General features: G+C 44.7%; 7 protein-coding genes across 7 annotated transcripts; 2 read left to right on the top strand and 5 right to left on the bottom strand.

Moving 5' to 3' along the window:
- Window positions 1–1,659: 1,659 nt before the first annotated feature.
- On the top strand, window positions 1,660–3,621 carry BX661DRAFT_126945 (P-loop containing nucleoside triphosphate hydrolase protein; the record flags this gene model as incomplete). The annotated part of the gene is made up of 2 exons (XM_051532481.1): window positions 1,660–1,980; window positions 2,218–3,621. Coding segments are annotated over 2 exons (1,725 nt in total), but the record flags the coding sequence as incomplete, so codon positions are not given.
- Window positions 3,622–7,087: 3,466 nt separating this feature from the next.
- Window positions 7,088–9,255, bottom strand: BX661DRAFT_186310 (uncharacterized protein). Its single transcript, XM_051537010.1, has one exon. It carries the CDS (start codon window positions 9,181–9,183, stop codon window positions 7,525–7,527), a length of 1,659 nt encoding a protein of 552 aa, XP_051389792.1. The 5' UTR covers window positions 9,184–9,255; the 3' UTR covers window positions 7,088–7,524.
- A 735-nt stretch (window positions 9,256–9,990) lies between these two features.
- BX661DRAFT_164925 (uncharacterized protein) lies at window positions 9,991–11,227 on the bottom strand (the record flags this gene model as incomplete). The annotated part of the gene is made up of 2 exons (XM_051533341.1): window positions 10,511–11,227; window positions 9,991–10,378 (listed from the first exon to the last, which is right to left on the bottom strand). Coding segments are annotated over exons 1-2 (999 nt in total), but the record flags the coding sequence as incomplete, so codon positions are not given.
- Window positions 11,228–11,754: 527 nt separating this feature from the next.
- Window positions 11,755–13,757, bottom strand: BX661DRAFT_186307 (WD40-repeat-containing domain protein). Its single transcript, XM_051537009.1, has one exon. It carries the CDS (start codon window positions 13,675–13,677, stop codon window positions 11,941–11,943), a length of 1,737 nt encoding a protein of 578 aa, XP_051389790.1. The 5' UTR covers window positions 13,678–13,757; the 3' UTR covers window positions 11,755–11,940.
- A 191-nt stretch (window positions 13,758–13,948) lies between these two features.
- On the top strand, window positions 13,949–14,698 carry BX661DRAFT_206979 (tRNA intron endonuclease). Its single transcript, XM_051538646.1, has 3 exons — window positions 13,949–14,018; window positions 14,128–14,209; window positions 14,321–14,698. Exons 1-3 carry the CDS (start codon window positions 14,001–14,003, stop codon window positions 14,596–14,598), a joined length of 378 nt encoding a protein of 125 aa, XP_051389789.1. The 5' UTR covers window positions 13,949–14,000; the 3' UTR covers window positions 14,599–14,698.
- A 3,728-nt stretch (window positions 14,699–18,426) lies between these two features.
- Window positions 18,427–20,251, bottom strand: BX661DRAFT_186303 (P-loop containing nucleoside triphosphate hydrolase protein). The gene has a single exon (XM_051537008.1). It carries the CDS (start codon window positions 20,176–20,178, stop codon window positions 18,475–18,477), a length of 1,704 nt encoding a protein of 567 aa, XP_051389788.1. The 5' UTR covers window positions 20,179–20,251; the 3' UTR covers window positions 18,427–18,474.
- Window positions 20,252–20,643: 392 nt separating this feature from the next.
- Window positions 20,644–21,243, bottom strand: BX661DRAFT_145405 (P-loop containing nucleoside triphosphate hydrolase protein; the record flags this gene model as incomplete). Its single annotated transcript, XM_051533114.1, has 1 exon — window positions 20,644–21,243. A coding segment is annotated over one exon (600 nt), but the record flags the coding sequence as incomplete, so codon positions are not given.
- Between the last annotated feature and the right edge of the window lie 1,462 nt (window positions 21,244–22,705).

The following is a 22,705-nucleotide window of genomic DNA, read 5'->3' as shown; positions in this document are numbered from 1 at the left end:
ACCAGGTCTGCAGGCATGTCTCGTTGGTGCACCGCAGCAGGCTGTGGCAAAGGATCTTGATGATTTTGTTGACAGGCTCGATTGGCCCACACCCAAGACTGAAAGTTGCTGTTCTAACTGCTGTCTGTCCAACGCGTCATGTTCCCCTGCTGCCAAATCTTGCGCTGGATCTTGCCCTTTGACCATCCGCACTTGGCGCCTTAAGTCCTGATGATTTTGGCTGACAGGGAACCAACAGGCTTTGACATATCAGATGCAGGGTCGCCATCTGTGCGCTTGGGATTGGGCTTGCAGTTGGACTTTCTGACTTCATGCGGATTGGGCACCCAGTGATGTGTCTACATCTCAGAATGGCATGCCATGCAGAACTCGTATGTCAAGAACTCATCAATCAGGAACACTTTGAAGCCATGTCACAACAGCATCTCGGACCTGTCGGGGTCAATGAACACAGCAGGTTTGATCCAACTGAGGATGTCGTCATACATCAGGTCATTGATGTAAGGGAACCGACTGTCCCGTTTCTTCCGCTTTCGTTTTTGCCATTTTTCGACATCAGCAGCTGTCCCGGCATCAGAAGCCTTCCAGCTCTGTCTGCATCTTTAAGGGCGCTTTGTTTGACAGCAGGCTGAGCGGTGGCCCAGCATTTTTTAGAATTTTAGAATTTAGAATTTTTCCAAATAAATTGAAATACTAAAAAATTCCAATAAAACAAACTCGACGAAAAAAGAGGACGCTTGAATTGAAAAAGCGAGACCTCCCACAGAACCTTGATCTGGTCAGATTTGTTAATATAATAACAATATCTCCCAATTTTTCTTTCAAAAAAGTATGCTAAATCCCCGACTTTATTCCCTCCGCTTACAAAGTTGAGAAAAAGTCCACAAGTACGGGGAATGCCCGACTCCTATCACAACCGTGTAATAATATATATCTATTTTCTCTCTCAACCGTGTAGGCATAGCGGTCGATTACGAGGCACAAAATAAATAACACCCTCAAAAGGGGCACTGCTCGTATAAATGGCTGTGATACTCCCTGCGTTGACCAATTTATATTGGATGAATTGGCAGGTCATTTAAGCCAATTCATAATTCAATGATCCCCAAAGGGGGCGCCTTTTAATAAAACAAAGATTTAAACAAATGTCTTTGTTGTGCACTATTGACTTATCAGCGTGACTTTGGAGTGTATTAAAATAAATATTGTTCCCTAATATTGTGACAATTATCGGTTTATTTGTAATAACTAAAGTAATATAGCTTACATCCGGTTTTCACTCAACGGCGCTTTGTTCTCTCAACCATTCAATGTCTGGATAAAGCTGGTTTTTAGCGCAGGGAGGTTTTCTATATTGCCAAAACAATTCTGTAATATAAAATATAAGGTATATTACGGCGGGTCCATCAACGCAGTATTATGTTTTATTTTTTATTCATTGAGCTACACCATTAATATTATATTATTATTTTTTATCTTTCTATTAGCAGTATCATCCAAATGGAAAAAACTACTCCGCTGCAAATCTCATTCGAAGGGCTGACATACTCTGTCAGGGTGCCTGTCAAGCCTACCCTCGCTGAAAACACTAACCCCAGTCGTGTCTCATCCGTTCTTCACGCTCTAAAAGCGCCATTTACCAGAGCCAAGTACGAGGACAAGGTTATTCTTAACCAAGTTAGCGGGACATTCAGGCCAGGCCGACTGACCGCCATCCTGGGACCTTCAGGCTCAGGCAAGACCACCTTGCTAAATCTGCTAGCCGGCCAGACCACTAAGGGGACTACGAGCGGCAACATCTGGATCAATGGCCGCTTGGCTTCAGGCAGCAGCATGCGCCAGCTTGCCGGATACGTGAACCAGGAGGACGTCATTTTGTCGACCCAGACAGTGGAAGAGGCCATCATGATGTCTATTATTTTGCGTCCGCCGCCGCTGGAATTAGGAATGCCGACACTGTCTTTGGGACAATTCAAGGCCGTAGACGACATCCATGATGGGTTTCAAGAGATTTTGCCGAAGAAGAAGCATGCAACAATGGCCAATATTGCAAACCACAGCAGCAGCAGCTACAACAGCGACGAGAAACTGCCTTTTCCCGTTACCACTGGCGACAAACAGTCCAACAGGTCTGCAAGCGTCTCTGTGAGTAGCCACTGCGTTTCGCCTTCTATTGGGAAGCGTATCCAAATGCAAAAGGACACACTCAAGGGAGAGCAAATGGCGCGCTGCTCACAGGCCATTTCGCTGTTCGGGCTGGAAAAATGCCGCGCTACTGCTGCTGGTGACTCCATGAACAAGGGCATTTCGGGTGGCGAGAAGAAGCGCACGTCTATAGCAATGGAGTGGGTGACTGACACGCCAATTATGTTCCTGGATGAGCCGACCTCGGGGCTCGATGCATATTCGGCTCTAATGGTTACGCGAAAGCTCAAGCACATTACTGAAATAGGCCGAACTGTTATTGCGGTGCTCCACCAGCCGTCGTCCGAGATGTTCGAGCTGTTTGACGACATTGTCATTATCTTTGAGGGTCGTATTGTGTATATGGGCGAGCGGTCAAACTTGATCGACTATTTGGCGCGCATCGGCTATCCCTGTGCTATTTACAGCAACCCGGCCGACCACATCTTCAACTCCCTGCTTTTTGACATGAAGTCAGAGCATTTTGGTGATAGTGATTACGGTAATGGCAAGCAGATGGAGCAACGCGCCAAGTTTTTGTCCGAACTGTGGCAGCAGTCTGAAGAGGCAACAGCCCTGCAGCGCAGAATCAATGGTCCCGAGTTGACGCCCATCAGTGAAACGCAGTTCCGCCGGACGAGCCCACCAATGGTACAGCTGCGCTACTTGCTCAAGCGGACGGCGTTGGACAATGTGCGCAACAGCAAGCTCTTGAAGCTGCGTATTGTCCAATGCATTTTTTATGGTCTTCTCATTGGACTGGTCTACCTTAACTCGCAAAACAGACCTGTTAGCTCACGGTTGCAAAATTTTAGCGGCGGCATGTTTTTCAACTGCGTTTCCCAGTTCTTGGTTTCCAGTCTGGGCGTGATCAATGTCTTTACCCACGAGCGCAAGGTGTTTTCGCGCGAGTGGCAGGGTATGTACTACGGGTTACCAGCGTACTTTGTAGCCAAGAACATTGTCGAGCAGCCGATCAACATTATCACTACAGTAATATACTGCGGCATCAGCTACTGGATGATAGGACTTGATCGCACTATGGTCAAGTTTCTTGTTTACACGGGTGCTATGATTGTACTTGCAATTAGCGGGTACTCATTTGGGATCTTATTAGGTGCATCCTTCGAAGAACTGACAACCATCATCATTGCGTTGCCCCTTGTATTTTTGCCGTTTCTTTTGTTTGGCGGTCTGTTTGTCAATAGCACAAACTCGGCAGTGTGGATACGTTGGCTGCAGTGGGTTGGCCCAATCAAGTATGGGTACACGGCAATGATAAAAAACCAGTTTGTTGGATATATGAGCGATGAGTCCATAGGTGACATGTACCTTGAGGAGCTTGGGCTGGGCTCACTGTCCATTGCTGCAAACACTCTTATCAACCTTGGCTTGGCAATTTTTATCTGGTCAATGTCGTACCTAATGCTCAAAAGACTGACGATGAAGATGGGCGGCACACTTGGCAGGGGGAATGTCAAGACACAACAAGACAAGCTTCTAGCTAAACCTGACTCGCGTTTTACTAAGTCTTAAGGATACTGCGTTCGGATAGCAATATATGATGGTCTGCACAATACATATTTTTATAATTATTATTAACATTAACAATGATATTACTTCACAATATTTTAATTTGTATATAAACCAGAAAAATTTCCTGTCTGGCTTACTGTTGTGATTTGAGGGTAGCACTAGTCGTCTAGTGTTAAAGGTGGTGTGATTTGAGTGGAGCACTAGTCGCCTAGTATTAAAAGTATTTTTGGATTTTGTTATAATTTTTATTATCAAGGGAATCAAAAGTAGAACTAGGGCCAGCCTCATCTTATATATGTATCACTTTGCCTTTGTTGTGCACTTCACCAGTTGTGCACTCCGTTGAAAATAACTGGTTCTTCTGCGAACAGACTAGTATCTTTGCAAGTCAATGTTGTGGTTTTCGCATATGTGCTCGTATGTGTACATTGCAAAATAGGGAGCATATCTGGCCATTTTTATTATGTCTCCCTAATTTTTTCCTGCATAATCTAATTAGTGCCCTATCAATCGACATGCAGATGGAAACTAGTTTCACGACTTTCAACCTCGACACCCACTTATATATCCTCGGGCTGTGCAACATTACTCCAAAAGTAAATAAACGGATAAAAGTGGAATATTATAAATGGTCTAAGATACTGCATTAAGATAATTTTTGCATTATGTTTTTGCCTAATATATGCTACACTTATAATTAGAGAAAAATAGATCCATTGAGCGAGATATAAAACAGGTAAACAACAGAAACTAATGTTAATGATTAAGACCAATAGTCTAATATGCCACCTTGCCCATCATGGGCTCTATTGCAGACCTGGCTACATGCCCCTATAACAAAAATTATTCTAGGGGCAGCAAGGTTGGAAATAATCCAGACCTGGGTCTAATTTTCTAGCGGTGGAAGTGTCCGCCAAGGTGCTGGTAAAACTTTTAAACCCGAGCACTCGATATGCCAGCTAGAGCGCCAATCGTGGCCAGATAGCTAGTGTGTATATCCGCCATCCTCATTGCTGTTTGCCCGTGGCCACTTTGGCAGGCCATCATCTTTGTCTTGTTGCGGATTTGGTATTCGGGATGTTTATTGAGATTGGGGTTCTCATCAACAATCGGCGTTTCTCGGGCATCAAGGATCACCTCATTTCCTGTTCAATCTGTAGGTTGCACTGTATTTTGTACCAGTCGTGCTGTTTGTTTATAATTTAATTTACAACCACTGTTGCTTGTTTTGTATGGGCCCTTTAGAGCTTATTAACCAGTGTTGTGTACCTGTCTGCCAGATCGTGCTAGCCGCGCCTCATATCCAAGTCTAGCTGCTTTGTTCTGGTAATGGGTGTTCACACACTTCTTGGGGTCCTCCAATACATTGGCTGTTGGTCTTAAATACACCTGGAGTCTGTTGGCCGTTTCAGTTATGAGATCTGTAGCCGTGTCCCAAAAAACCGATTGGAGGTTCTCGTGTCAGAGCTTTCCATTCCTGTAGTGAGCACATGATCATGTGGCTTTGTGCCCCAATGGTCTGACAGTCAGGCGACAGACATAGGCGTATCCGTGGTTCAGGTTATGCGTCGGGGGTACCATTCCCACTGTCTGTTTGCTACAGGCAGTGGGCGGAGGAGCATATTTAATGCAAAGGAGCGACAGATGGAGTATCTTGTATTGGTGATACACCAGGCGTTCTTATAATGCCGACAACCTTTCCTACCCACTACCACATTCATCGCCCGGAGGTTGGTGGTGAGTGTCTTGGACAAGGGCTTTTTAAGCTGTGTAGAGCTCAAAAACAGTGGTGGTACTATTGCCGTTGTCACTGTAGGTGCCGTGTCTGGTGTCGGTACCATTATCTTTGGCCCCTCTGGTACCTCTGCCAATGCCGCTGACAATCTCTCTGTGGAATGAATTGCCCCCTTGGTGCGCGCCACTGTAATCTGCTTTATCAGCGCCTTGCTCATCCATTTGTCGTCCTGTCGGCGGCAAAGCCTGTTTGATAGGCAAGAGGTGATAATGTCCCCCGCGAAGAGCCAGTATTTTTTGCCCGTTGGCCCCCATCCATATTGTAATGACCATGAGTCCAACTGTATGTGGGCTGTATTGTCAGCCCTTTTCTTCAGTGTGTTTTGCCATTTGTTTTACTTATCCCTACAGTACAACTTGACACTGCATTTTTTAAAATAAAAGCTTTGCCAAATCTTAACACAAATGAAAAAGGCTCTACAAAGGCGGGGAAAAACTAAAAGATAGTTTTCCAAGTATTCCTGCATGCCATCTGAACCGCGGTCCAGATTGGAGCTACCTCCCTGGAGGCATACAGACCAAAAGCTGAGATGGACAAAGTAAGGGTTTTACCTTTGTAAACATTGTCAGCAGTGGAGCCACATAAATATTGAGCAAGTCTAGACGTCGTTCAAGAATTTACCGTCGATCTGGAAAAAATGGCGCAATATTTTCTAGGTGTCGCATTTTCTGGAAAACATGCCAGATTGAAAATATACTGTTTGGCTGATCCATATTAACTAATAGATGGTCAGCAAAGCAAACGCGTGGCAACTTATAAAATTGATTGTTTTTATTTGTATACTGAGCAAGGCATTATAAAAGTTTATTAAAATTATAAATGGGTCCTATAACTTAAATGATATTTATACTGCTGATCAAGTAGACTCGGGGCTCTTAAACTTGCTATAAAAATAATTCGCAGTAAAAATTACAACAAAAATAACAATAGCTCGGATACAACAAAAGCATAATAATAAACAAGCAGCATATACTTATTTAGCTGTTAAACTAAATTTGCTATTCATGAAAGCAGTATATTGCGCTGTAAACCATTGGGATAGATAAAAATTCTGTATTCTAAAAATAGTTCTACACTTGTACTACTATGTCAATGGGAATACCAACAATTAACTGAATTATTGTACCATTAAATAGCGTTGAGTAACTTTAGTTTGCTAGACCATAGTAAACCCATATAATATTCAATAAGGGTTTCGATATTGGACAAATCTTTATTGTAAATAATGTATATATTATATTCCATTTTATTTTCGTCGAAGAAAGGTTTTTGTTTACAAACCAATTGCTTATCTTTTAATTTAAATTTCTGACAGACATGAGCACGTAGTTCATTGATAATAATAATATTCTCTTTTTTATTGACGCAGTTTTCTGGTACTTCAATTGGTTCCCCTGTTTTGGATTTACTTTTATCATTAATAAAAATAAAATGTTTTAAGTATTCAGGTGTTCCCATTGCTTAAATAAAATTTCAACTAATGAAGCGTACTTTCAAATGTATACTACTGTTTAAGTTATGAATTTAATTTGTTGTCAAGCTGAATGAGTCTATGCGTTTGTGAGTGGTAGTAGTGGTAGTAAAATAAAAATAATTTAGTGCCAGAATTCGTTTAATTTATACATTTTTGAAGAGTGAGATGCCGTTTTTTTATTTCATTTTCATTTTTTGTTTGAAAATATTATTTTAATAGTTTTATCATGTGGTGGTCAGCCCTGTTATTTACTCCTTTTTTCTAAAAAAAAAACCTACACTCACTCAACAATTACGTTTGATCCAAACAAAAGATAAAAATAAACACCACATGAGAGGTTGGTCACGCGAGGGCCATTCATTTTTTTGTTTTTGAAAATAAACCAGAGGGGCCAAACCACATGAAGCGTCCAAACGAGTCATGATTAGAGGACCCTCTGTCATTTAAAAAACAATTTAAATGTGCAGTTGGTTTTATATCAACAATAAAACCCTAAAAGAAATATAAAATATAAGCCCTTCCATTTCATTCTATATTATTTCAAGCCAAAGCCTTCGCTCTCCTTGATAGCCAACATAATTTTATGTCTCATCTCATCCTTCGAGCGATACTTCCACACGCCCAACTGATTAAAGCACGTATGCGCAACTGGCAATCTCCTCCAATCATCACCCAAAAACATAATCTTCAGTTTCAACCCAGCTGCGCCCGCACTAACCATTGGCAGCCTATCTGTGCCGGTAACGAAAAGCAAAAATAACCTCCTCTCATCAACCTTCATTTCGTCCAGCACAGCCCAGACCCACTCCACCAATACTCCATCCTCGAAGCCGACTTGCTCCGCCATCTTTCGCACCATTTTCGAATCCCAATCCTCCCCAGACCCATTAACCATCAGTTCAATCTCCTCTGGACGAAACAACGACAGGGCGTTTCCGCCGCAAACATAGTAAAACCCACGCTTGAACGGCTCAAACTGCCTCGCCACTGAGTCATTCAACACCCATTGCAAATACCGCATAACGTATTCGACGCGATTATGGCTTGTCACTGGCACATGGGCGCCCTGAGGGATAAGCGGAACAGTGATAGTTTCACCATAGGCGTCGTAGGAGGCTTCAAATGTTAGGCTGAAGACCTGCTCGACGTCGGTTTCGCGGTACTGGAGTAGCTGGCGGAGGCCGCGGGCGAGGTCCGGGCGGAAATGCCCGACATCCGAAAGCATCTCGTTAATCTGGTACCGCACTTGCGCAGAGGACGAGAGCAGGCCGTAGATCGGCGACCGCCCGTCGCCCATACCCCCCGCAGAGGCAGAACCCGTGAATCCCGCGGATCCACCAGTACCATTGGATGCTGCACCGTAACGCTGTGCCGCAGCAGAGCCGTCTGCTGGCGCATGTCCGTTCGAGGCTGCTGCTGTTGTCGTTGCCGCGGTTGCCGCCGCCACAACCGCCATTGGCAGCAGCACCGAGGATGAGTGCTGCGGGGTGTGGTAGAAATTAGGATACAGCAGTTTTTTGAACACAGCCAGTGGCAGATGCAAATCCAGCAGGGTCGAGTTATACAGCGCCAGACCAACAACAACGCCGACCAAAAAATAGCGGTTAGAAGTTTCCAGCGCCGCCGGATTAAACCAATAAGTTCCCTTGCCGTCCTCGGCGTCGCAGACAAAGAGACCGTAGAGTGGGTTGAGGAGGTCGCGGACAAGCAGCATAAACCACTCTTTGGCCAGCCCGCCGGCATCCACCCCTTCCTCGCCGACAAACTCAATCTTCAGGCGCTTCTTCAAATCCTGCTCGTGCGTCGCCAACTGGTTCAGCGAGTCCTCCACCAGGCATTTGCGGCGGATAAACAGCTTCAAGTAGGGCTGGCTGGCCATCAGAGAGTTCTGGAATAATGCTGAGATCACAGCCTCTTTGACCTTTGAATCCATCTGGCGCGCGGCATCCACCTGCATAATCTGCACTTTGGCGCGCAGACTAAGAAGAAACGGATACTGACAAAAGGAAAAGGCTCCAGGAACGCGCGCCTGCCAAGCGTCGTAATCGGCGACAAGGTCCATGTTGTCGACGCCGCCGAGACTGTAGAAGGCGTCGACGGGGAGCCGTGACCGGCAGGGGAGCAGCTGGTTGGCAGCGTGCAACAACGCCATGGTGCGAGAGGCTGCGACCAGCCGCCAATCGTGCTGGTGCATGACCAGGGTGCTGGTCTTCGGGTAGATTACGCCATCGGCACCAACGTAGTACTCGCCCAGTGTGATCCCGCCCGCCCGAGCCCCTCCCCCTCCCCCACTGCCTTGCGCTACAACAATGCCTGCAGCTGCACTGTTGTTGGCTGCGCGCCGTGTCGGTGCTTCGGAACTCGACCGCGTGCGTGTCATTGAAACACGCACGCTACGGTCTGGCACCGCCAAAACACGCGGTCGCGCCAGAACCGCCGCCGCCTCCTCTGCCACCGCCTCCTCTGCCACCGCAGCCGCTGCGACTGAGGCCGCAGCCACAGCTGCGGCCGCGGCTGAGGCTGCAAGCAGCGCAGGCAGGTCGCTGGCAGACATGCTGGTGGCGCGCGACCTGGACGCACCAATCGCAGACGCAGTACCCGCCCTGTCCGTCTCGCAGGGTTGGTGCTGCTGCTGGTGGTGGCGGCTCTGTCGCGGCACAAAGCTCTCCTGCATCAGCGGGGCAGTGTCCAGCAGCACTCTGGGTGAGCTGCGCACGTGCGCCTGCCGCGGCGGCACCGGTACTGCGGGCAGCAGCGGTACTGGCGGCATGGCATCTCTGGCCGACCAAGCGCCCATCGTGCAACTCCTCTGGCCGCGCATTCCCCCTTGCACCAACCCTTCTCTGCTGCGCCCGCCCGCTGTCGCCGGCTGCTGCTGGTCAGTGAGGCACAGGGCCAGTCTAGCTACGGCCCGGTCCAGCGGCGCACCCTCGCCCTTCTCATGCGAGCTCAGGGAAACACGCGAATCCGTATTCGACCGCATTCTCTGATGCCCACCTACACGGCCCTGTGCGGCAGAGCCAATGGTGCGTTGCTGGTGGAAAGCCGGTAGCTCACTCATTGCTGATTGCTCCGAATATGCAGTCAAGGGCTTCTGCTGCTCCATGTTGCGGCGCCTTTGATTGGCGCGATCGTATTTTTGCACGCGGTAGGATATGAATTGGTTGACCAGGTGGATTTTACGCTTGAGCGAGGAGCGGCCGTGGTGCTTGGAGAGGTGGAGGACGAGGGCGTTGTGTGTGGCGTTGGGGAGGTTGGACAATACGCCGAGAATGCTTTTGAGTATGTGGTGGTGGTAGGAGGCCTCCTGCGCAAAGGTCTGCTGTTGGAGCAGCGGATTCTCGAGGATTACCAGCAGGTAGCGGATGTCGCTGAAGGTTTTCAGCGGCCTACAAGAAAAAAGGTTTATAAATAGAGCAAGAAAGTTTTATTAGTACGCGCTTTGGGCCTCCAGAATTAACCAAGGGATGGATTTCCCAACACTCACACACTATTTCGCTTCATTTGCACTGTTTTTTTACCTTCCGGGTCGTCGCAGGATCAGCTCGATCCCAGTCATCATTGCGCGGATGAGCCCAGAGGGCAGATCCAGAATTATTCGATACGCGGCAGCGACCTCCTCCAAGCAAACCTCAGCCGCATCCGGCTCATCCACATTCGCCTTCACAAACGAGAAATTCAACACGTCCCAATTGCCAAAGGACTCCCTCAACATAGCCTCCAAAAGCGCCTGCTTAGCCAAATCCCTCCTATACGCCTGCACGCCCGCCCTTAGTCGATCCAGCGTCAACGGCGGCGGCGCCTCCCTCATTCGTACTCGCACTTCCCTGTTATCCGTGACCGTCTTCTCTGTGCGTCGCACAGGTTGGAGATCGTTTATTGTGTCGCACACTGTGCATTTGAAACAGGAGACGGTGGCTGGGAAGGTTACTTTGCTGTTGCAGCACAGACAGGTGTCAGTGCTCATGGGTGTGGCTGGTGGAGTGTCGGAATCCGAAGACGAATCGGAATTGCGGCCGGCTGTTGTGGCTGTGGTTGTGCTGGGACTGCTGCTGCTGGTCGTCGCTAGTTTGGTGCCGCGCGCCTTGTTTTTCAGCGTGCGCAATGGCGAGAAAAACTGCGAAACGACCATGGTGTGGGAATTAGAGAAATAAAAAATAAATTAAAGAAAGAGAGAGAAGGAAAATAGTAGACAAAAATTGAAAGAAAAAAGAAAGGTGCCGGAATTTCTTTTATTGTTTTTATTGGGTCGTTGGAAATAACAACGGCAAAAAAACAATAGATGCACAAACGAGTTCCTTTTTTATTGTTCATATTTGCGCAACACACAATACACTTGATGTAAATGGAATTTTGGAATTTCCAGACATTTATAGCGAAAGTCCAGGTTTTTAAGCGGGGGATTTCCAAAACCCGCTTCTTGCGCAAAAAGGCATCGCCAGAGCCAGCTGAACCCGAGTCTACAGCGACACCCGAGGCTTTGCTCAAGCCCAAGCCTGGGACTTTGTTCAAGCGCAAGCCTGGGACTTTGTTCAAGCGCAAGCCCAGGCCCAAGCCCAAGACCAAGCGTGTGCACAAGAATCCACCTGCCCCTGCCTCTTCTCTTCAAAAGAGGCAGCGAACTGATTAATATTGTCAACCATAGTGGCCTATTGCCACTAGTTTCTAAACACTTTAGATTGCTACGCAGTCTGGATGGGAAGGATGTCGGTTTGCAGGGTGCTTGTAGCCTCATTCTTTTATTTGGTGTATGAGGCGTTGGGCCCAGCCATTCAGCCATTCAGCCATTCAGCCATTCAGCCATTCAGCCATTCAGCCATTCAGCCATTCAGCCATTCCACCACCCAGCCATTCCGCCACCCAGCCACCCAGCCACCCAGCTCGACCAATCAAGATCAAAACCATTTGCACATGTAAGGCACAGCAGCTCCTTAAACAAAAAAGCATCAATTCATCTATAGTACTCGGCGTCCTCGTCGTCGCTCGCGCCACCCATGGGCACAGGCATCTGGCGAATATCGACCTCATCCTCCTCGCCACTGGAATCGCCCTCCTCGCGGGCTCCCTGCTTTGCAGCACGCTTCGTATGCGTAGTATGCAGCTGCCTGAACTCCAGCGCCTCCTCATCAACCTCGAACTCGTCGTCCTTGAACATATCGCCGAAGCGCGCATCGTCCATAACAGCCGACGCAGTATCGGCCGCAGCCTTGGCCTTCTTGCGCTGACGACCGCCGGCGCGCTTCTCGACGCCGTCCTCCCCAGCCTTCTTCTCGGCACTCTGCATCTGCAGCAGGCGGTGGGCCAGGGCACGGTTGACCTTGGGCAGCTTTGTGGTCGCGCGAATGCGGCTCTCGCGCGCCTCCGCCAGCTTCTCTTGCACGCGGCGCAGGCGGTACTCCTCGTAGGCGAATGGGTTGGCGATGGCCTTGGCGCGCTCGTACAGGCGCAGGTCCAGGAAGAACCCGTGCATATATGGCTTGAGCACCGAGCTGCCAATCAGGTGCGCGAGCCCCAGGGACTCGAGCTCGCGGCGCGCAACAAACTTGTAGTCATCGTACACCGTCTGCTTGGCAGACTCCTCCATTTCCTCGGTCAGGTTCTCCAGGAACCCGGCCCACCGTGGCGCCGGGCCGAGCTGCGGCACAAAGTAGCTCTGCATCTCGGCCGCCTCGCCCGCCACCAGCAGCAGTCCGCTGCCGGGCACCACGCAGACATCGTTGACTGCCGCCGCCGGCTCGATTGCCGCAAAGGGCCGCCCGCTCTGCGCGCCCCAGATCTTAATCGACCGTGCGTCGGCGCTCAGCACACGCGCTTCGTCGGCGTCCACGTGGGAGCCGCGCGCCGGCTCCAGCCAATGCAGGGTGCGCACGGGCAGCCCGAACCGCTGGTCCTTGGTCTGCCACGGCCGCGCCTGCCGCAGGTCGTACAGCATCACGTGCCCGCCCTTCGTGCCCACGGCCATCCCGAGCCCGTCCGCGCGGAAGCTCATCTCGGTGATCTCAGCGTCGCTGCTTCCATCGCTGCCAGGCGCCTGCAGCGTGCCGACACGTGCCTTGGCGCGCGGGTCCCACAACTCAACAACCCCGTCCTCGCCGCCGAACCCGAACAGCTGGTGCGCCGGGTTAACGCGCACAACGTTGACGCCGGTCATCTCCGTCTTCATCGGCGTCATAAACCGGCCCTGGTCGATGTTCAGGCGGAACACTTCGGCGCCAGCACCGCCCACAATGACGTCGCAGCTCGGGCTATGGTACGCCAATCCACGTCCAAACCTCGGAATCCTCGCCCTAAAATGCATCTGCCCTTCATTATGGAACTCCAGCGTGCGGTCGCTCTGCAAATGCACGGTCTTGGTCCAATCGTCTGAGAGGATAGCAAAGTCGACGTTTTCCGCGTCCGTGTGTCGGTCGAATTTCATCGCCAAATCGCTGAACTCGTAGACGCGGATCTGCGGCTTGTACACGCCTGTGGCCATGCAGAATTGCCCGTCAGGGGTAGTTTTAATTCGTAGGGAGGCTTCGGGGAACCCAAAGTCCTGGAGGAGCTCGATCCTTGTTGTCCATTCAATGTCCTTTTTGAGCTCGCGCTGTTTGCGACGTGCAAGCCAGTCTGGGAGCTTACGGCTGAGTGAGCTGCCGGAGACTGTGTAGACCTTGACGTTGTTTGTGTTGGTAGCCTGAAGGACCATTGAAAAAATAATATATATATATAACAAGAATAAAGTAAGAAAAAAGTATAAGGAAAGTATAAGAAAAAAATGTTTTTTTTTGGGTTGTTGGATCAAACAAAGAGTGAGGGAAAAAAAGTGGATTTGAAAATAGAAAAAAAAAATTGATTGGTTCTACGGTGATTAATCGCTGGTGATTTAATCGTGCACCCCATTATTTTTTACCAATCAGTGTTATCGACAACTCGCCCACCTAAAATAAATTTTAAAAAAGTTAGCCAAGCCAAACCAAGCCAAACCAAACCAAACCAAACCAATTCATCTTTATCTTATTTATTACCACTATGAATCTCCACCCAAAGGTAGTAAAAATATAATGACATTTATTTACTCAAATTGTATATGACATAAACAACATACTATATAAATTTATATAAAACCCAACATATTCACTAATCACACCCTTATTAGTATCACGAAGTCGCCGATATCTGTGAAAAATACCCACTCAGAGCCCGAGCACTCTTTCAGACACATCTTGATTTAAAATACGGTAACTATAAAAAACAATTATAAAGTTTGTTAATACATGCGAATATATAGTATTTTTGCCAAAAAAAACATGGTCTAATATCTCAATAATAAACATTTTATTAAATAATAGGCCAGAAACTCGCAAATGTTCAGATACGTCTTCTTTCGAACTTGGATATTCCTGTTATAATTGCAAATGACCTTCAAAAATGTTTTGGTCTTTTGGTTTTTGTTCCAGTTTACGCTGCTGAAAACTTGACCATTGATATGATGGCCGCGATACGCGACAAAGCCCAGGTTGTCGGCGAATCTGTTGATTCTGTCCACTTGGCCATTGTTGACAACGACTCGACCGTTGCTTATTACACAATGGGGACATTTGGAGACACTGTTCCCATGTTGAAATGACAAAATAACAATTTACTAATAGTTTATTCAAGCGTTTAACTACCTTTTGCTGCAACTTTACTCTTGAGCTTGTACGAGTAAATAAATATATGATTCAAACTTCTACTCCTCAAATTGCATTCAAAAGATTAATACATTTCATTTAATATTTTGAATAAGTTGGTATGTGCCATGCCTGGATTTTTTATTGCCACTTAACTTGATGGATAAGACTGATTGTCTACCGCGCCAACTTGTCCATCATGGGCTCTACTGCATACCTGGATACATGACACTATAACTACAATTATTCTAGGGGCCGTGTAGTTGGGAGTTATCCAGAACTGGGTATAATTTCCTGGCGGCGAAAGTGATCACCAGGGTGTTAGTATAATTTTTGGCTGAGTGAGCCAACACAATCTGCCAGCTAGGGCATCAATCGTCGCGAATTTAGTATTCGGGATGTTTGTTGAGATTGGAGTTCTCATCAACAATCGGTGTTTCTCAGGCGCCAAGGATCCCTCTTTTCCCGTTCGATCTAAAGGTTACATTACCCCTTGTACTAGTTGTACTGTTTATCTATGATCTCGTTTACAAACACCGTTGCTTGTTTTGCGCAATTCCCTTGGAGTGTCTTGGCCAGCTTCTTTGTACTGGTAATGGACGTTCACATGCTGCTTGAGGCCCCTCCAATATATCATGTGTCGGTCTTAGATACACCTGGAGTTTGTTGACCATCTCAGCCGCAAGATCTGTGGCTGGGTCCCAAAGTGCCCATTGAAAGTCATCTCGCGTCAAAATTTTGCGTTCCCATCATGGACATGCGATCATGCGATTATGTGGTTCTGGGTTGTGATAGTTTTTTCAAATATAAATTGCTTTGGCCATGAACGTGTGATCACAACAGTGCGATTGTGTTTACCAGTTGATTAACATGCTATTTATTTCTATATTAAAAAGACTTGGCATTATAAAGTCCGATTTTTATGAAAGGCAACTAAGTTTTATTTTTTTTACCAATATTAAGATCAGTCATGTAATTATGTCCGACTATCACCTGCCCTGCGCATCCCAGCAACAATATCGCCAATATCAGCAGCAGCAACAGCAACAATGGCAACTTATAATTCGTTCATTTTGTCGTGCTCTATAAAAATGTGGCTTTACATCTATATTCAAGTCTTAAAAATTACTTAAGAAACTGAAAAAGGGGGCAGCACTGTGTGAGCAGCGCTGTAAACAGCATGGTGTTACTTGATGTTAGCCAACAATAACAGAAATATGTATAGTGGCCATGAGGGCGATCTTGATTCTCAAAAATGGAAGATAGTGGCTTGAAATGTGTGTTGGGCACCACACATTTATGTATACTAATAATTGTTTCTAATATTACAACAAATTATAGTCATCGCAATAAATGTATTCAACAAATTCTTGTTTGTCATTTTATTAGTAATACAGTAGACATAATACGGCCTACAAAAAGTTTTACTACTAGCAGAATAAAACAATATCTTGTCAAAAATGAAAAACATCGAAAGGCTTTCCTGGGGGCAGCAAAAAAAATGTAGTCATTCATTTTTCTACCCACCATTCCTCCTTTATTTTATTATTATAAAATAAAGGGCTACCCCCTTAAAAACTACCTGCTTTTTTATATAAAAATGACAATGTGAAACGACTTTATAACAATGACTAATGACAAACAAAAAGACATACAACGTAAAAAGCAAAATGCTTGCAACATTTTTTTTATAAAAAAAAGCGGGCGCGGAAGGGAGAATGTCATTTTATACACCCATTTTTGTGGCAATTAACAAACACCTCTTTTTATTGCGCATTTATGGATATTCAAAAGACACAAAAAAACACCAAAGAATAGAGCATGGCATATATTACGTTTTAAAAAACTCAAACATAGAGCTTTAACCTGCTTTCTTTTGTTCTTTTTATATAATCACTATTTTTCACATAACTCGTATTTTTATCTTACTTTTTCACCTCATATAAATAGTTTAAGATTGTTTTTTGTTTTTTGTACACCAAAACACCTTATTCTTAGCTTGACCATGACAAACACTACACTATTATATTGTGTTTACTTAACCATACCTCATATAATTCCCACTTGTATAACTACACCCGCACATGAAAGCATAGTTGCCGAGCTTTCCCAAGAAGAGTTAACATCTATCAAAGAGGGTGTCGTCAAGAATAAGGGCCTCTTGGGTGCCTCTGCTACCAAGACACTTGCTATGAAAAAGCATTCCCTGTTTCGAGTATGACATTCAAAAATCAATTATCAAGTTTATTATACATAACAACGCTCTTAAATTTAAAACTATGTTACCCACTGAGTCTATTCCTACAGCCACAACACTTTCCATTGGAACGCCTTTATCCAACCCATTGCTTGGCCAGTACAAAATACTGGGGTGACGAGAAAACAGAGCGACTGTTACAATACATCGAATGTCTGGATAGCCGTAAAAACTGGATCGGTTGCACAAACTACATAAAAACAAAGTCCAGTGCACAATGCAAATTAAGGTACAACAACACACGCACACAAATATTCAAATAATAAATAAAGCGCTCCACAATTGCATTAACCCGTGTGCTATATTTTCCTTTTTTATGTTTATTAATATTGTTTAAAAATTAAAAATTAAAACATTTTAAAAAAGCATAACGAACCACATGTTTTACATTAAAAATACACTAGTATTTAGTAGAGGCTAATAATTTGGGAATTATTATTATAATTTTGTATTTACCATGCCATGTCCTTTTGCGCTTGACGCTGAATTAAACACCAGATTACAACGCGCATTTGCATGGATCACAACTGATTGAAATATGTAAACTTTTCAATCAACTATTATTAATATAAAAAATTGAATTTTAAATAATGCCCTTATCGAATTCGAAAGCAATTATTGTGAGGCATATAAATAATCAGTCGATTTTCTTAAAACAATATGCATAGACGTTTGTCAACTCTAATGATATATTTGTGATGCCCCTACCACTTCCTGTATTTCTATAGCCATTGTCAATTGACATCACCGCTGACAATGTGGTTACCATTGCTGCATTATCCATTTCTATTAGCCATCAAAAAATGGTGGCAATCGGAACAAGAAAGTAACCACAACAGAACCTTTACAATACCGTCTACACGGCGTTGCTTCTTTATTTTTACAAGACTTTTTTTACAAGAAAACCACTTTTATTTTTATACTCTTTTCAAAATTTAATTTATTAAGCACACCCTCGCTTAGGCTCTACACAGAAAACAAAACTTTAATATTTTGTAAAATATATTCTCTCTTCATAATGCCAGTGGCTGCTTTTGTATACCTCTCCCAAAACAAGCTCATTGCAAACAGTAATCCAACTTTTGATCAAAGCCGAGTTTCCTATGCGTTTTGTTGGGTTTAATTCTGTGAATACAGCATATTCATATCCCCATGTTGGATTGCGCAACTCGCTTACTTTATCAATTATGAATTACATTATTTTGTTGCGCGGGCATAGGAATTCTCATATTCGTTCGTCATGGTTTTCGGTGGGCGTGTATTTATTATAATACATGACGTTTACAGGTATGGCGTACGTCAGACTCATTATGGTAATTTTGGTTAGTTACTGCTTGAAAGTATACTTTAATCCTAAGAACAATAAAATGAGCTATTGGGAAGAGAAAGTAAAAAATGAGTTATAGGGAAGAGAAAATAAATATTTGAGTGAACAAATATTTATCTTTTTTACGTCCAGCAAGTTTTGGCATAGGAAACATACAAAGCCTCACTGGCATTTACATTATGTTACTTTTCTTTTTAAACACCAATTGTTTAGTCATGCGGAAAATGAACTAAAAAAGAAAAATTGAAATCACTGGCCAAAATCGTTGGTGCGTACAAGGTCAGCGAAAAGTCCGCCATTTTTCAACAAATCTTGAGGAGCACCAATCTCGGCAATCTCGCCACGCTCCATGACAATGATGCGGTCGCTGTTCATCACTGTCTCCAAGCGATGGGCTATAGTGAGCACAATGCATTCGTTAAACTCTTTCTTTATCAGCTCTTGCATGCTTCCGTCGGTCTCCAGGTCTACGTTGGCTGTGGCCTCGTCGAGAACAAGAATCTTGCATTTGCGCATAAGCATGCGGCACAGACTGAACAGCTGCCTCTGCCCGCCGCTCAGTCCGATGTCGCCGTCGCTGGCCATCTTGTCTAGCGGGTGTGTTTTAATAAACCCTGGCTTTACCACCAGCTGCGGCCTCTTGTTGAGTGCTAGTCTAACAAAGCGCATTAGCCAGCCCGAGATTTGCCAGCGCTCCTCCCAGTCTTGCAAAGCTTGAATTTGCCCGTCGCTGGCGTCGGAATTTACCATGTCGCAACTTATGTCATCATCAGCACCATCCACTTTGTTTAATGATGGCTGAACAATATCTGCCATGCTGCACTTTTTCAGCGCCAGCCACATATCTTTCTTGGTAAACTCCATGAGTGGATCCAAGTTTTCAGCAAAGGTGCCACTGAACATAGTCGACTCTTGCGGGATAATGCCCAGCCGTGGACGCAGATCACCGACACCAATAGCCGCAATATCATGTCCATCGATCAATATCGAGCCGCTGTTGTTGCCGTGCATAAGTCTGAAAAGCGACTTTACAAGCGTAGACTTGCCTGCGCCTGTACGACCAACAATGCCAATCTTTTCACTAGGCCTAATGGTTAAATTAATGTTTTTCAGCGCCAGCCCCAGATCGCTGCGGTACTTCATGCTGAAATTGCGGAATTCGATTTGGCCATTTTCCGGCCACGCTTCCTTGGGCCGACTATCTTGAACAATGTATGGCGCCTCGGGCTCTATGTCTGCGTACTTTCTAAACACGTCAACTTTCTTGGATATACCACCCATCAATGAGGGAATGTGTATCAAATAATTGATGTCTACCACCAGTTCGTCTACCATTTTGTCAATAAGCATAAATTCCATAGATGACATCTTGTACTTTGGCAAATTAATCATGACAATTTCTGTAATTTTGCAGTCCCAAATTCCAAAGTGGGCACTTAATTTTTCAATTGCAAAAATCAAGCCAAGGTAAAATTCTGTAGCCATCTCAACGCACGATTGGTTGTTATTCTCTTTTGTATAAAGTATAGTAAAATGCGGCTCTACCCCAAACAAGCGAATCATTTGCTTGCCGTCTGCTAAGAGGTCTTCTACTTTTGTCAGTCCTACACTTGAACTCTTGTACATTTTTTCGATAAATTCATTAATATGATCTACAAATGAATGAGTTTTCATCTCCATCCACAAAAGCAACGGAATTACCAAAAACAATTGCGGTGCAGTAATGAGCACTCGGTATAATGCCAGCAGTATCTTTACCACATGTGGCACACTCTTTTCCAAAAATGCTATGGTACTCCAACCAACGCCTAATGATGCACTGTTGTATTCAAATTCGACTTTTTGTCTGGTGTTACTATCGAAAAATGATAATGGTGCGTGAATCAATCCACGAATAAAGCTGTGCTTGACTTTGGCATTGCTATAGTCTTTGAATAGAACATTATTTATCATCAAGTTGATTTTGCCAAGTGCAAATACTAACAAATTGCATATAATACTTATCTTTAGATAAGAGAGCACTGCGTCATGGCCAGCGGTACTGGTCAAACTGCTGGGCTTTAACAGATTTACCTGCAAACTATCTGCTGCAAACATAATGATCTTTTGTACAACCCTTAGTGCCACTACGTTAATCAAAAATGTAATTCCGTATAGACTTGCAATATACTTTGCATTATCAATATACGACCGAGTCTTTAGAGTGGATATGCTGGCGTTGGTTTTATTTCCAGCCAAATTACTTTTATTTACCGGTTTGCAAGACGCACTGTTACTGATATTGCCGTCATCAATGTTGCTTTTGGTGTTGGCATTGTTGGAATCATCATTCACACCATTGCACAAATTTGCGCATTCGATTACTGGCAGTACTTCTGGTAAAGAAACATTATATGTTCGGGGTATTTGCAGGCTGACAATGGCCTTTCCATTATCCATGCTAATGATCTGGTTAGAATATGTCAACAAGTGCTCTGAGTTTGTAGAAACAACGCGCAGCTTGCCCGCCAAAATACCCTTGCCAAGTAAAACGTTGTTAATAATATGTCGCTTAACGTGAGCATCAACTGCAGACAGCGGGTCGTCCAAAACGTAAATATCTGCTCGCGAATAAATTGTTCTGGCCAGTGCCAACCGAGCACGCTGGCCTCCTGATATGTTTATCCTGCGCTCGCCAATTATTGTCAAATCACTTTCAGGCCATGCCTTCAAGTCCTCTGTGAGCGCGCATGCGTGAATGACCTTCCAGTAAAACTGCTCATCAAAATTGCGGCCAAATAAAATGTTTGCGCGCATGGTGTCGTTCATAATCCATGGCGACTGTTCGAGGTAGCCGATGGTGCCAACCATTTGACCTGATCCCTGAGTCATTTCTACCTTGCCGCACATGGATAAAAGTAGAGAAGTTTTGCCAGAACCAGTTTTTCCAACCACAGTTACAAGCTCTGCATCGTTGACTTTGAGTGATATATCTGCCAGCACATTTTTAGTTCTCCATGCAAAGTAGCAACCATTCATTTCAACAGTTGGCGCTAGTTTAGTAGCAGTTGTGCGAGGCAGTGTGTTGACATAATCTCCTATTAGCTGCTTTTTAATCTTACTCATACTATCAATTGTTTTGTAAATTGAAGTAAAAATATTTTTCAAACTGTAAATCAAGTTATCAACGGACTTCAAGCGGTCATTGAGCTGGAAAAATAACACGCCACTAATCATAAACCCGGTAGTGTTAGAATTCCTCAGTACAAGCACATATACGGATAGGTATAAGCTTACATCATTTTTGACAGACTTGAAAGCATCAACAATAAACCATACAAACAAAATCAATGGTCTGTACCAAGGCAAACTCGGATGCATTGTTTTGCTATCATGAAGCTTGGCATCCAACAAAAATTTGCGCTCCCATCCAAACATCTTAATTGATCTTATTCCCAAAAATATTTCGCCTATTATTTTATTCTTATTTTTATTTCTGACAATGTTGCTGCCAGTATTCCAATATTTTTTGATCCAGCGCACTTTTGTACCAGCCATTCTAGAGAAGTAGTCAGAATACCGACAGCAAACGGAATCAGCGCCAAAAACCCAATTTGATAAAGTACGACTCCCGACATAATTGAGAAGCGGAATATTTTTGCCAAGATAGTTTGAACCGAGTTTATATCAATAACGCCAGATATCGAATGATTTTCATTTTTCCATTGTAGTCTTTACGTAAGCCATTACCAATGAGTGGGAGTCTAAATAACTCTAGTTCCAGTGCTTTGCTCACTTTTGTTGTTTCCAGTACAATGTAATGCCTAAAAATTACAATGGCACTTTGAGCCATTGTGTTTAAAGTCATGAGCAATATAGTCACATAAACATTGTACCAATTGCTCTGAAGAGGTGAGTCAAGAGGAAACATAAGCATCTCGTTCAACATAATTTTAAAAACATTCAACATCTCAGATAAAGTCTCAATAATAGATTCAAGCAGCATAGGGCGCCAGGTGAAGCGAACAATAGCACGCAAAAGAAACATGCGCTTGTTGGTGTCCTATTTAAATTCCCTATGAATGTTTTCCAATAAATATCTTTCTGGAAGCTGTTTTATATCATCAATGGTAACGTTGCCTACTTTCTTTTGTATGATTTTGTTGAGCTCGTGCAAGCGCGAAATATTCAATACTTGGATAATATTCAAATAGACTTGATTTTCCAGTCCAAGGCTAGACATAATGGTTGTATGCAACATAATTTCAACGCACTTGTAAAATATGCTATACGTGTCACAAGCATATGCTCTGTACATATCAGCTGCACTTACAATGTAGAAGACCGTTTGGAAGGGACCGAGGTCCATGGCCACCATGGGTAGGACGAGTATGCTGAGAAGCTGCAGCCATCCCGCACCACGCATGGATGCTAGCGCAACCAGGACAAGGCACGCGCACTGGGTTTTGCAGTTACCAAAAATACTGGTCGGCCAGCTCTT

Source organism: Kickxella alabastrina (assembly GCF_025024165.1).
Source record: "Kickxella alabastrina strain RSA 675 chromosome Unknown BX661scaffold_21, whole genome shotgun sequence".
In the NCBI taxonomy this organism is placed as follows: domain Eukaryota; kingdom Fungi; phylum Kickxellomycota; class Kickxellomycetes; order Kickxellales; family Kickxellaceae; genus Kickxella; species Kickxella alabastrina.
Note: the sequence above shows the minus strand (reverse complement) of the source record. Positions and strands in the feature narration are given on the sequence as shown.

What these genes read in the sequence shown, in the direction of transcription:
- BX661DRAFT_186310 (XM_051537010.1), bottom strand. Translation starts at nt 9,183, where the DNA reads ATGCACCAGCACGATTGGCGGCTGGTCGCAGCCTCTCGCACCATGGCG.
- BX661DRAFT_186307 (XM_051537009.1), bottom strand. Translation starts at nt 13,677, where the DNA reads ATGGTCCTTCAGGCTACCAACACAAACAACGTCAAGGTCTACACAGTC.
- BX661DRAFT_206979 (XM_051538646.1), top strand. An exon ending in ACATCTTGATTTAAAATACG is followed by an intron (nt 14,210 to 14,320) that starts GTAACTATAAAA and finishes ATTAAATAATAG; the next exon opens with GCCAGAAACTCGCAAATGTT.
- BX661DRAFT_186303 (XM_051537008.1), bottom strand. Translation starts at nt 20,178, where the DNA reads ATGATAAATAATGTTCTATTCAAAGACTATAGCAATGCCAAAGTCAAG.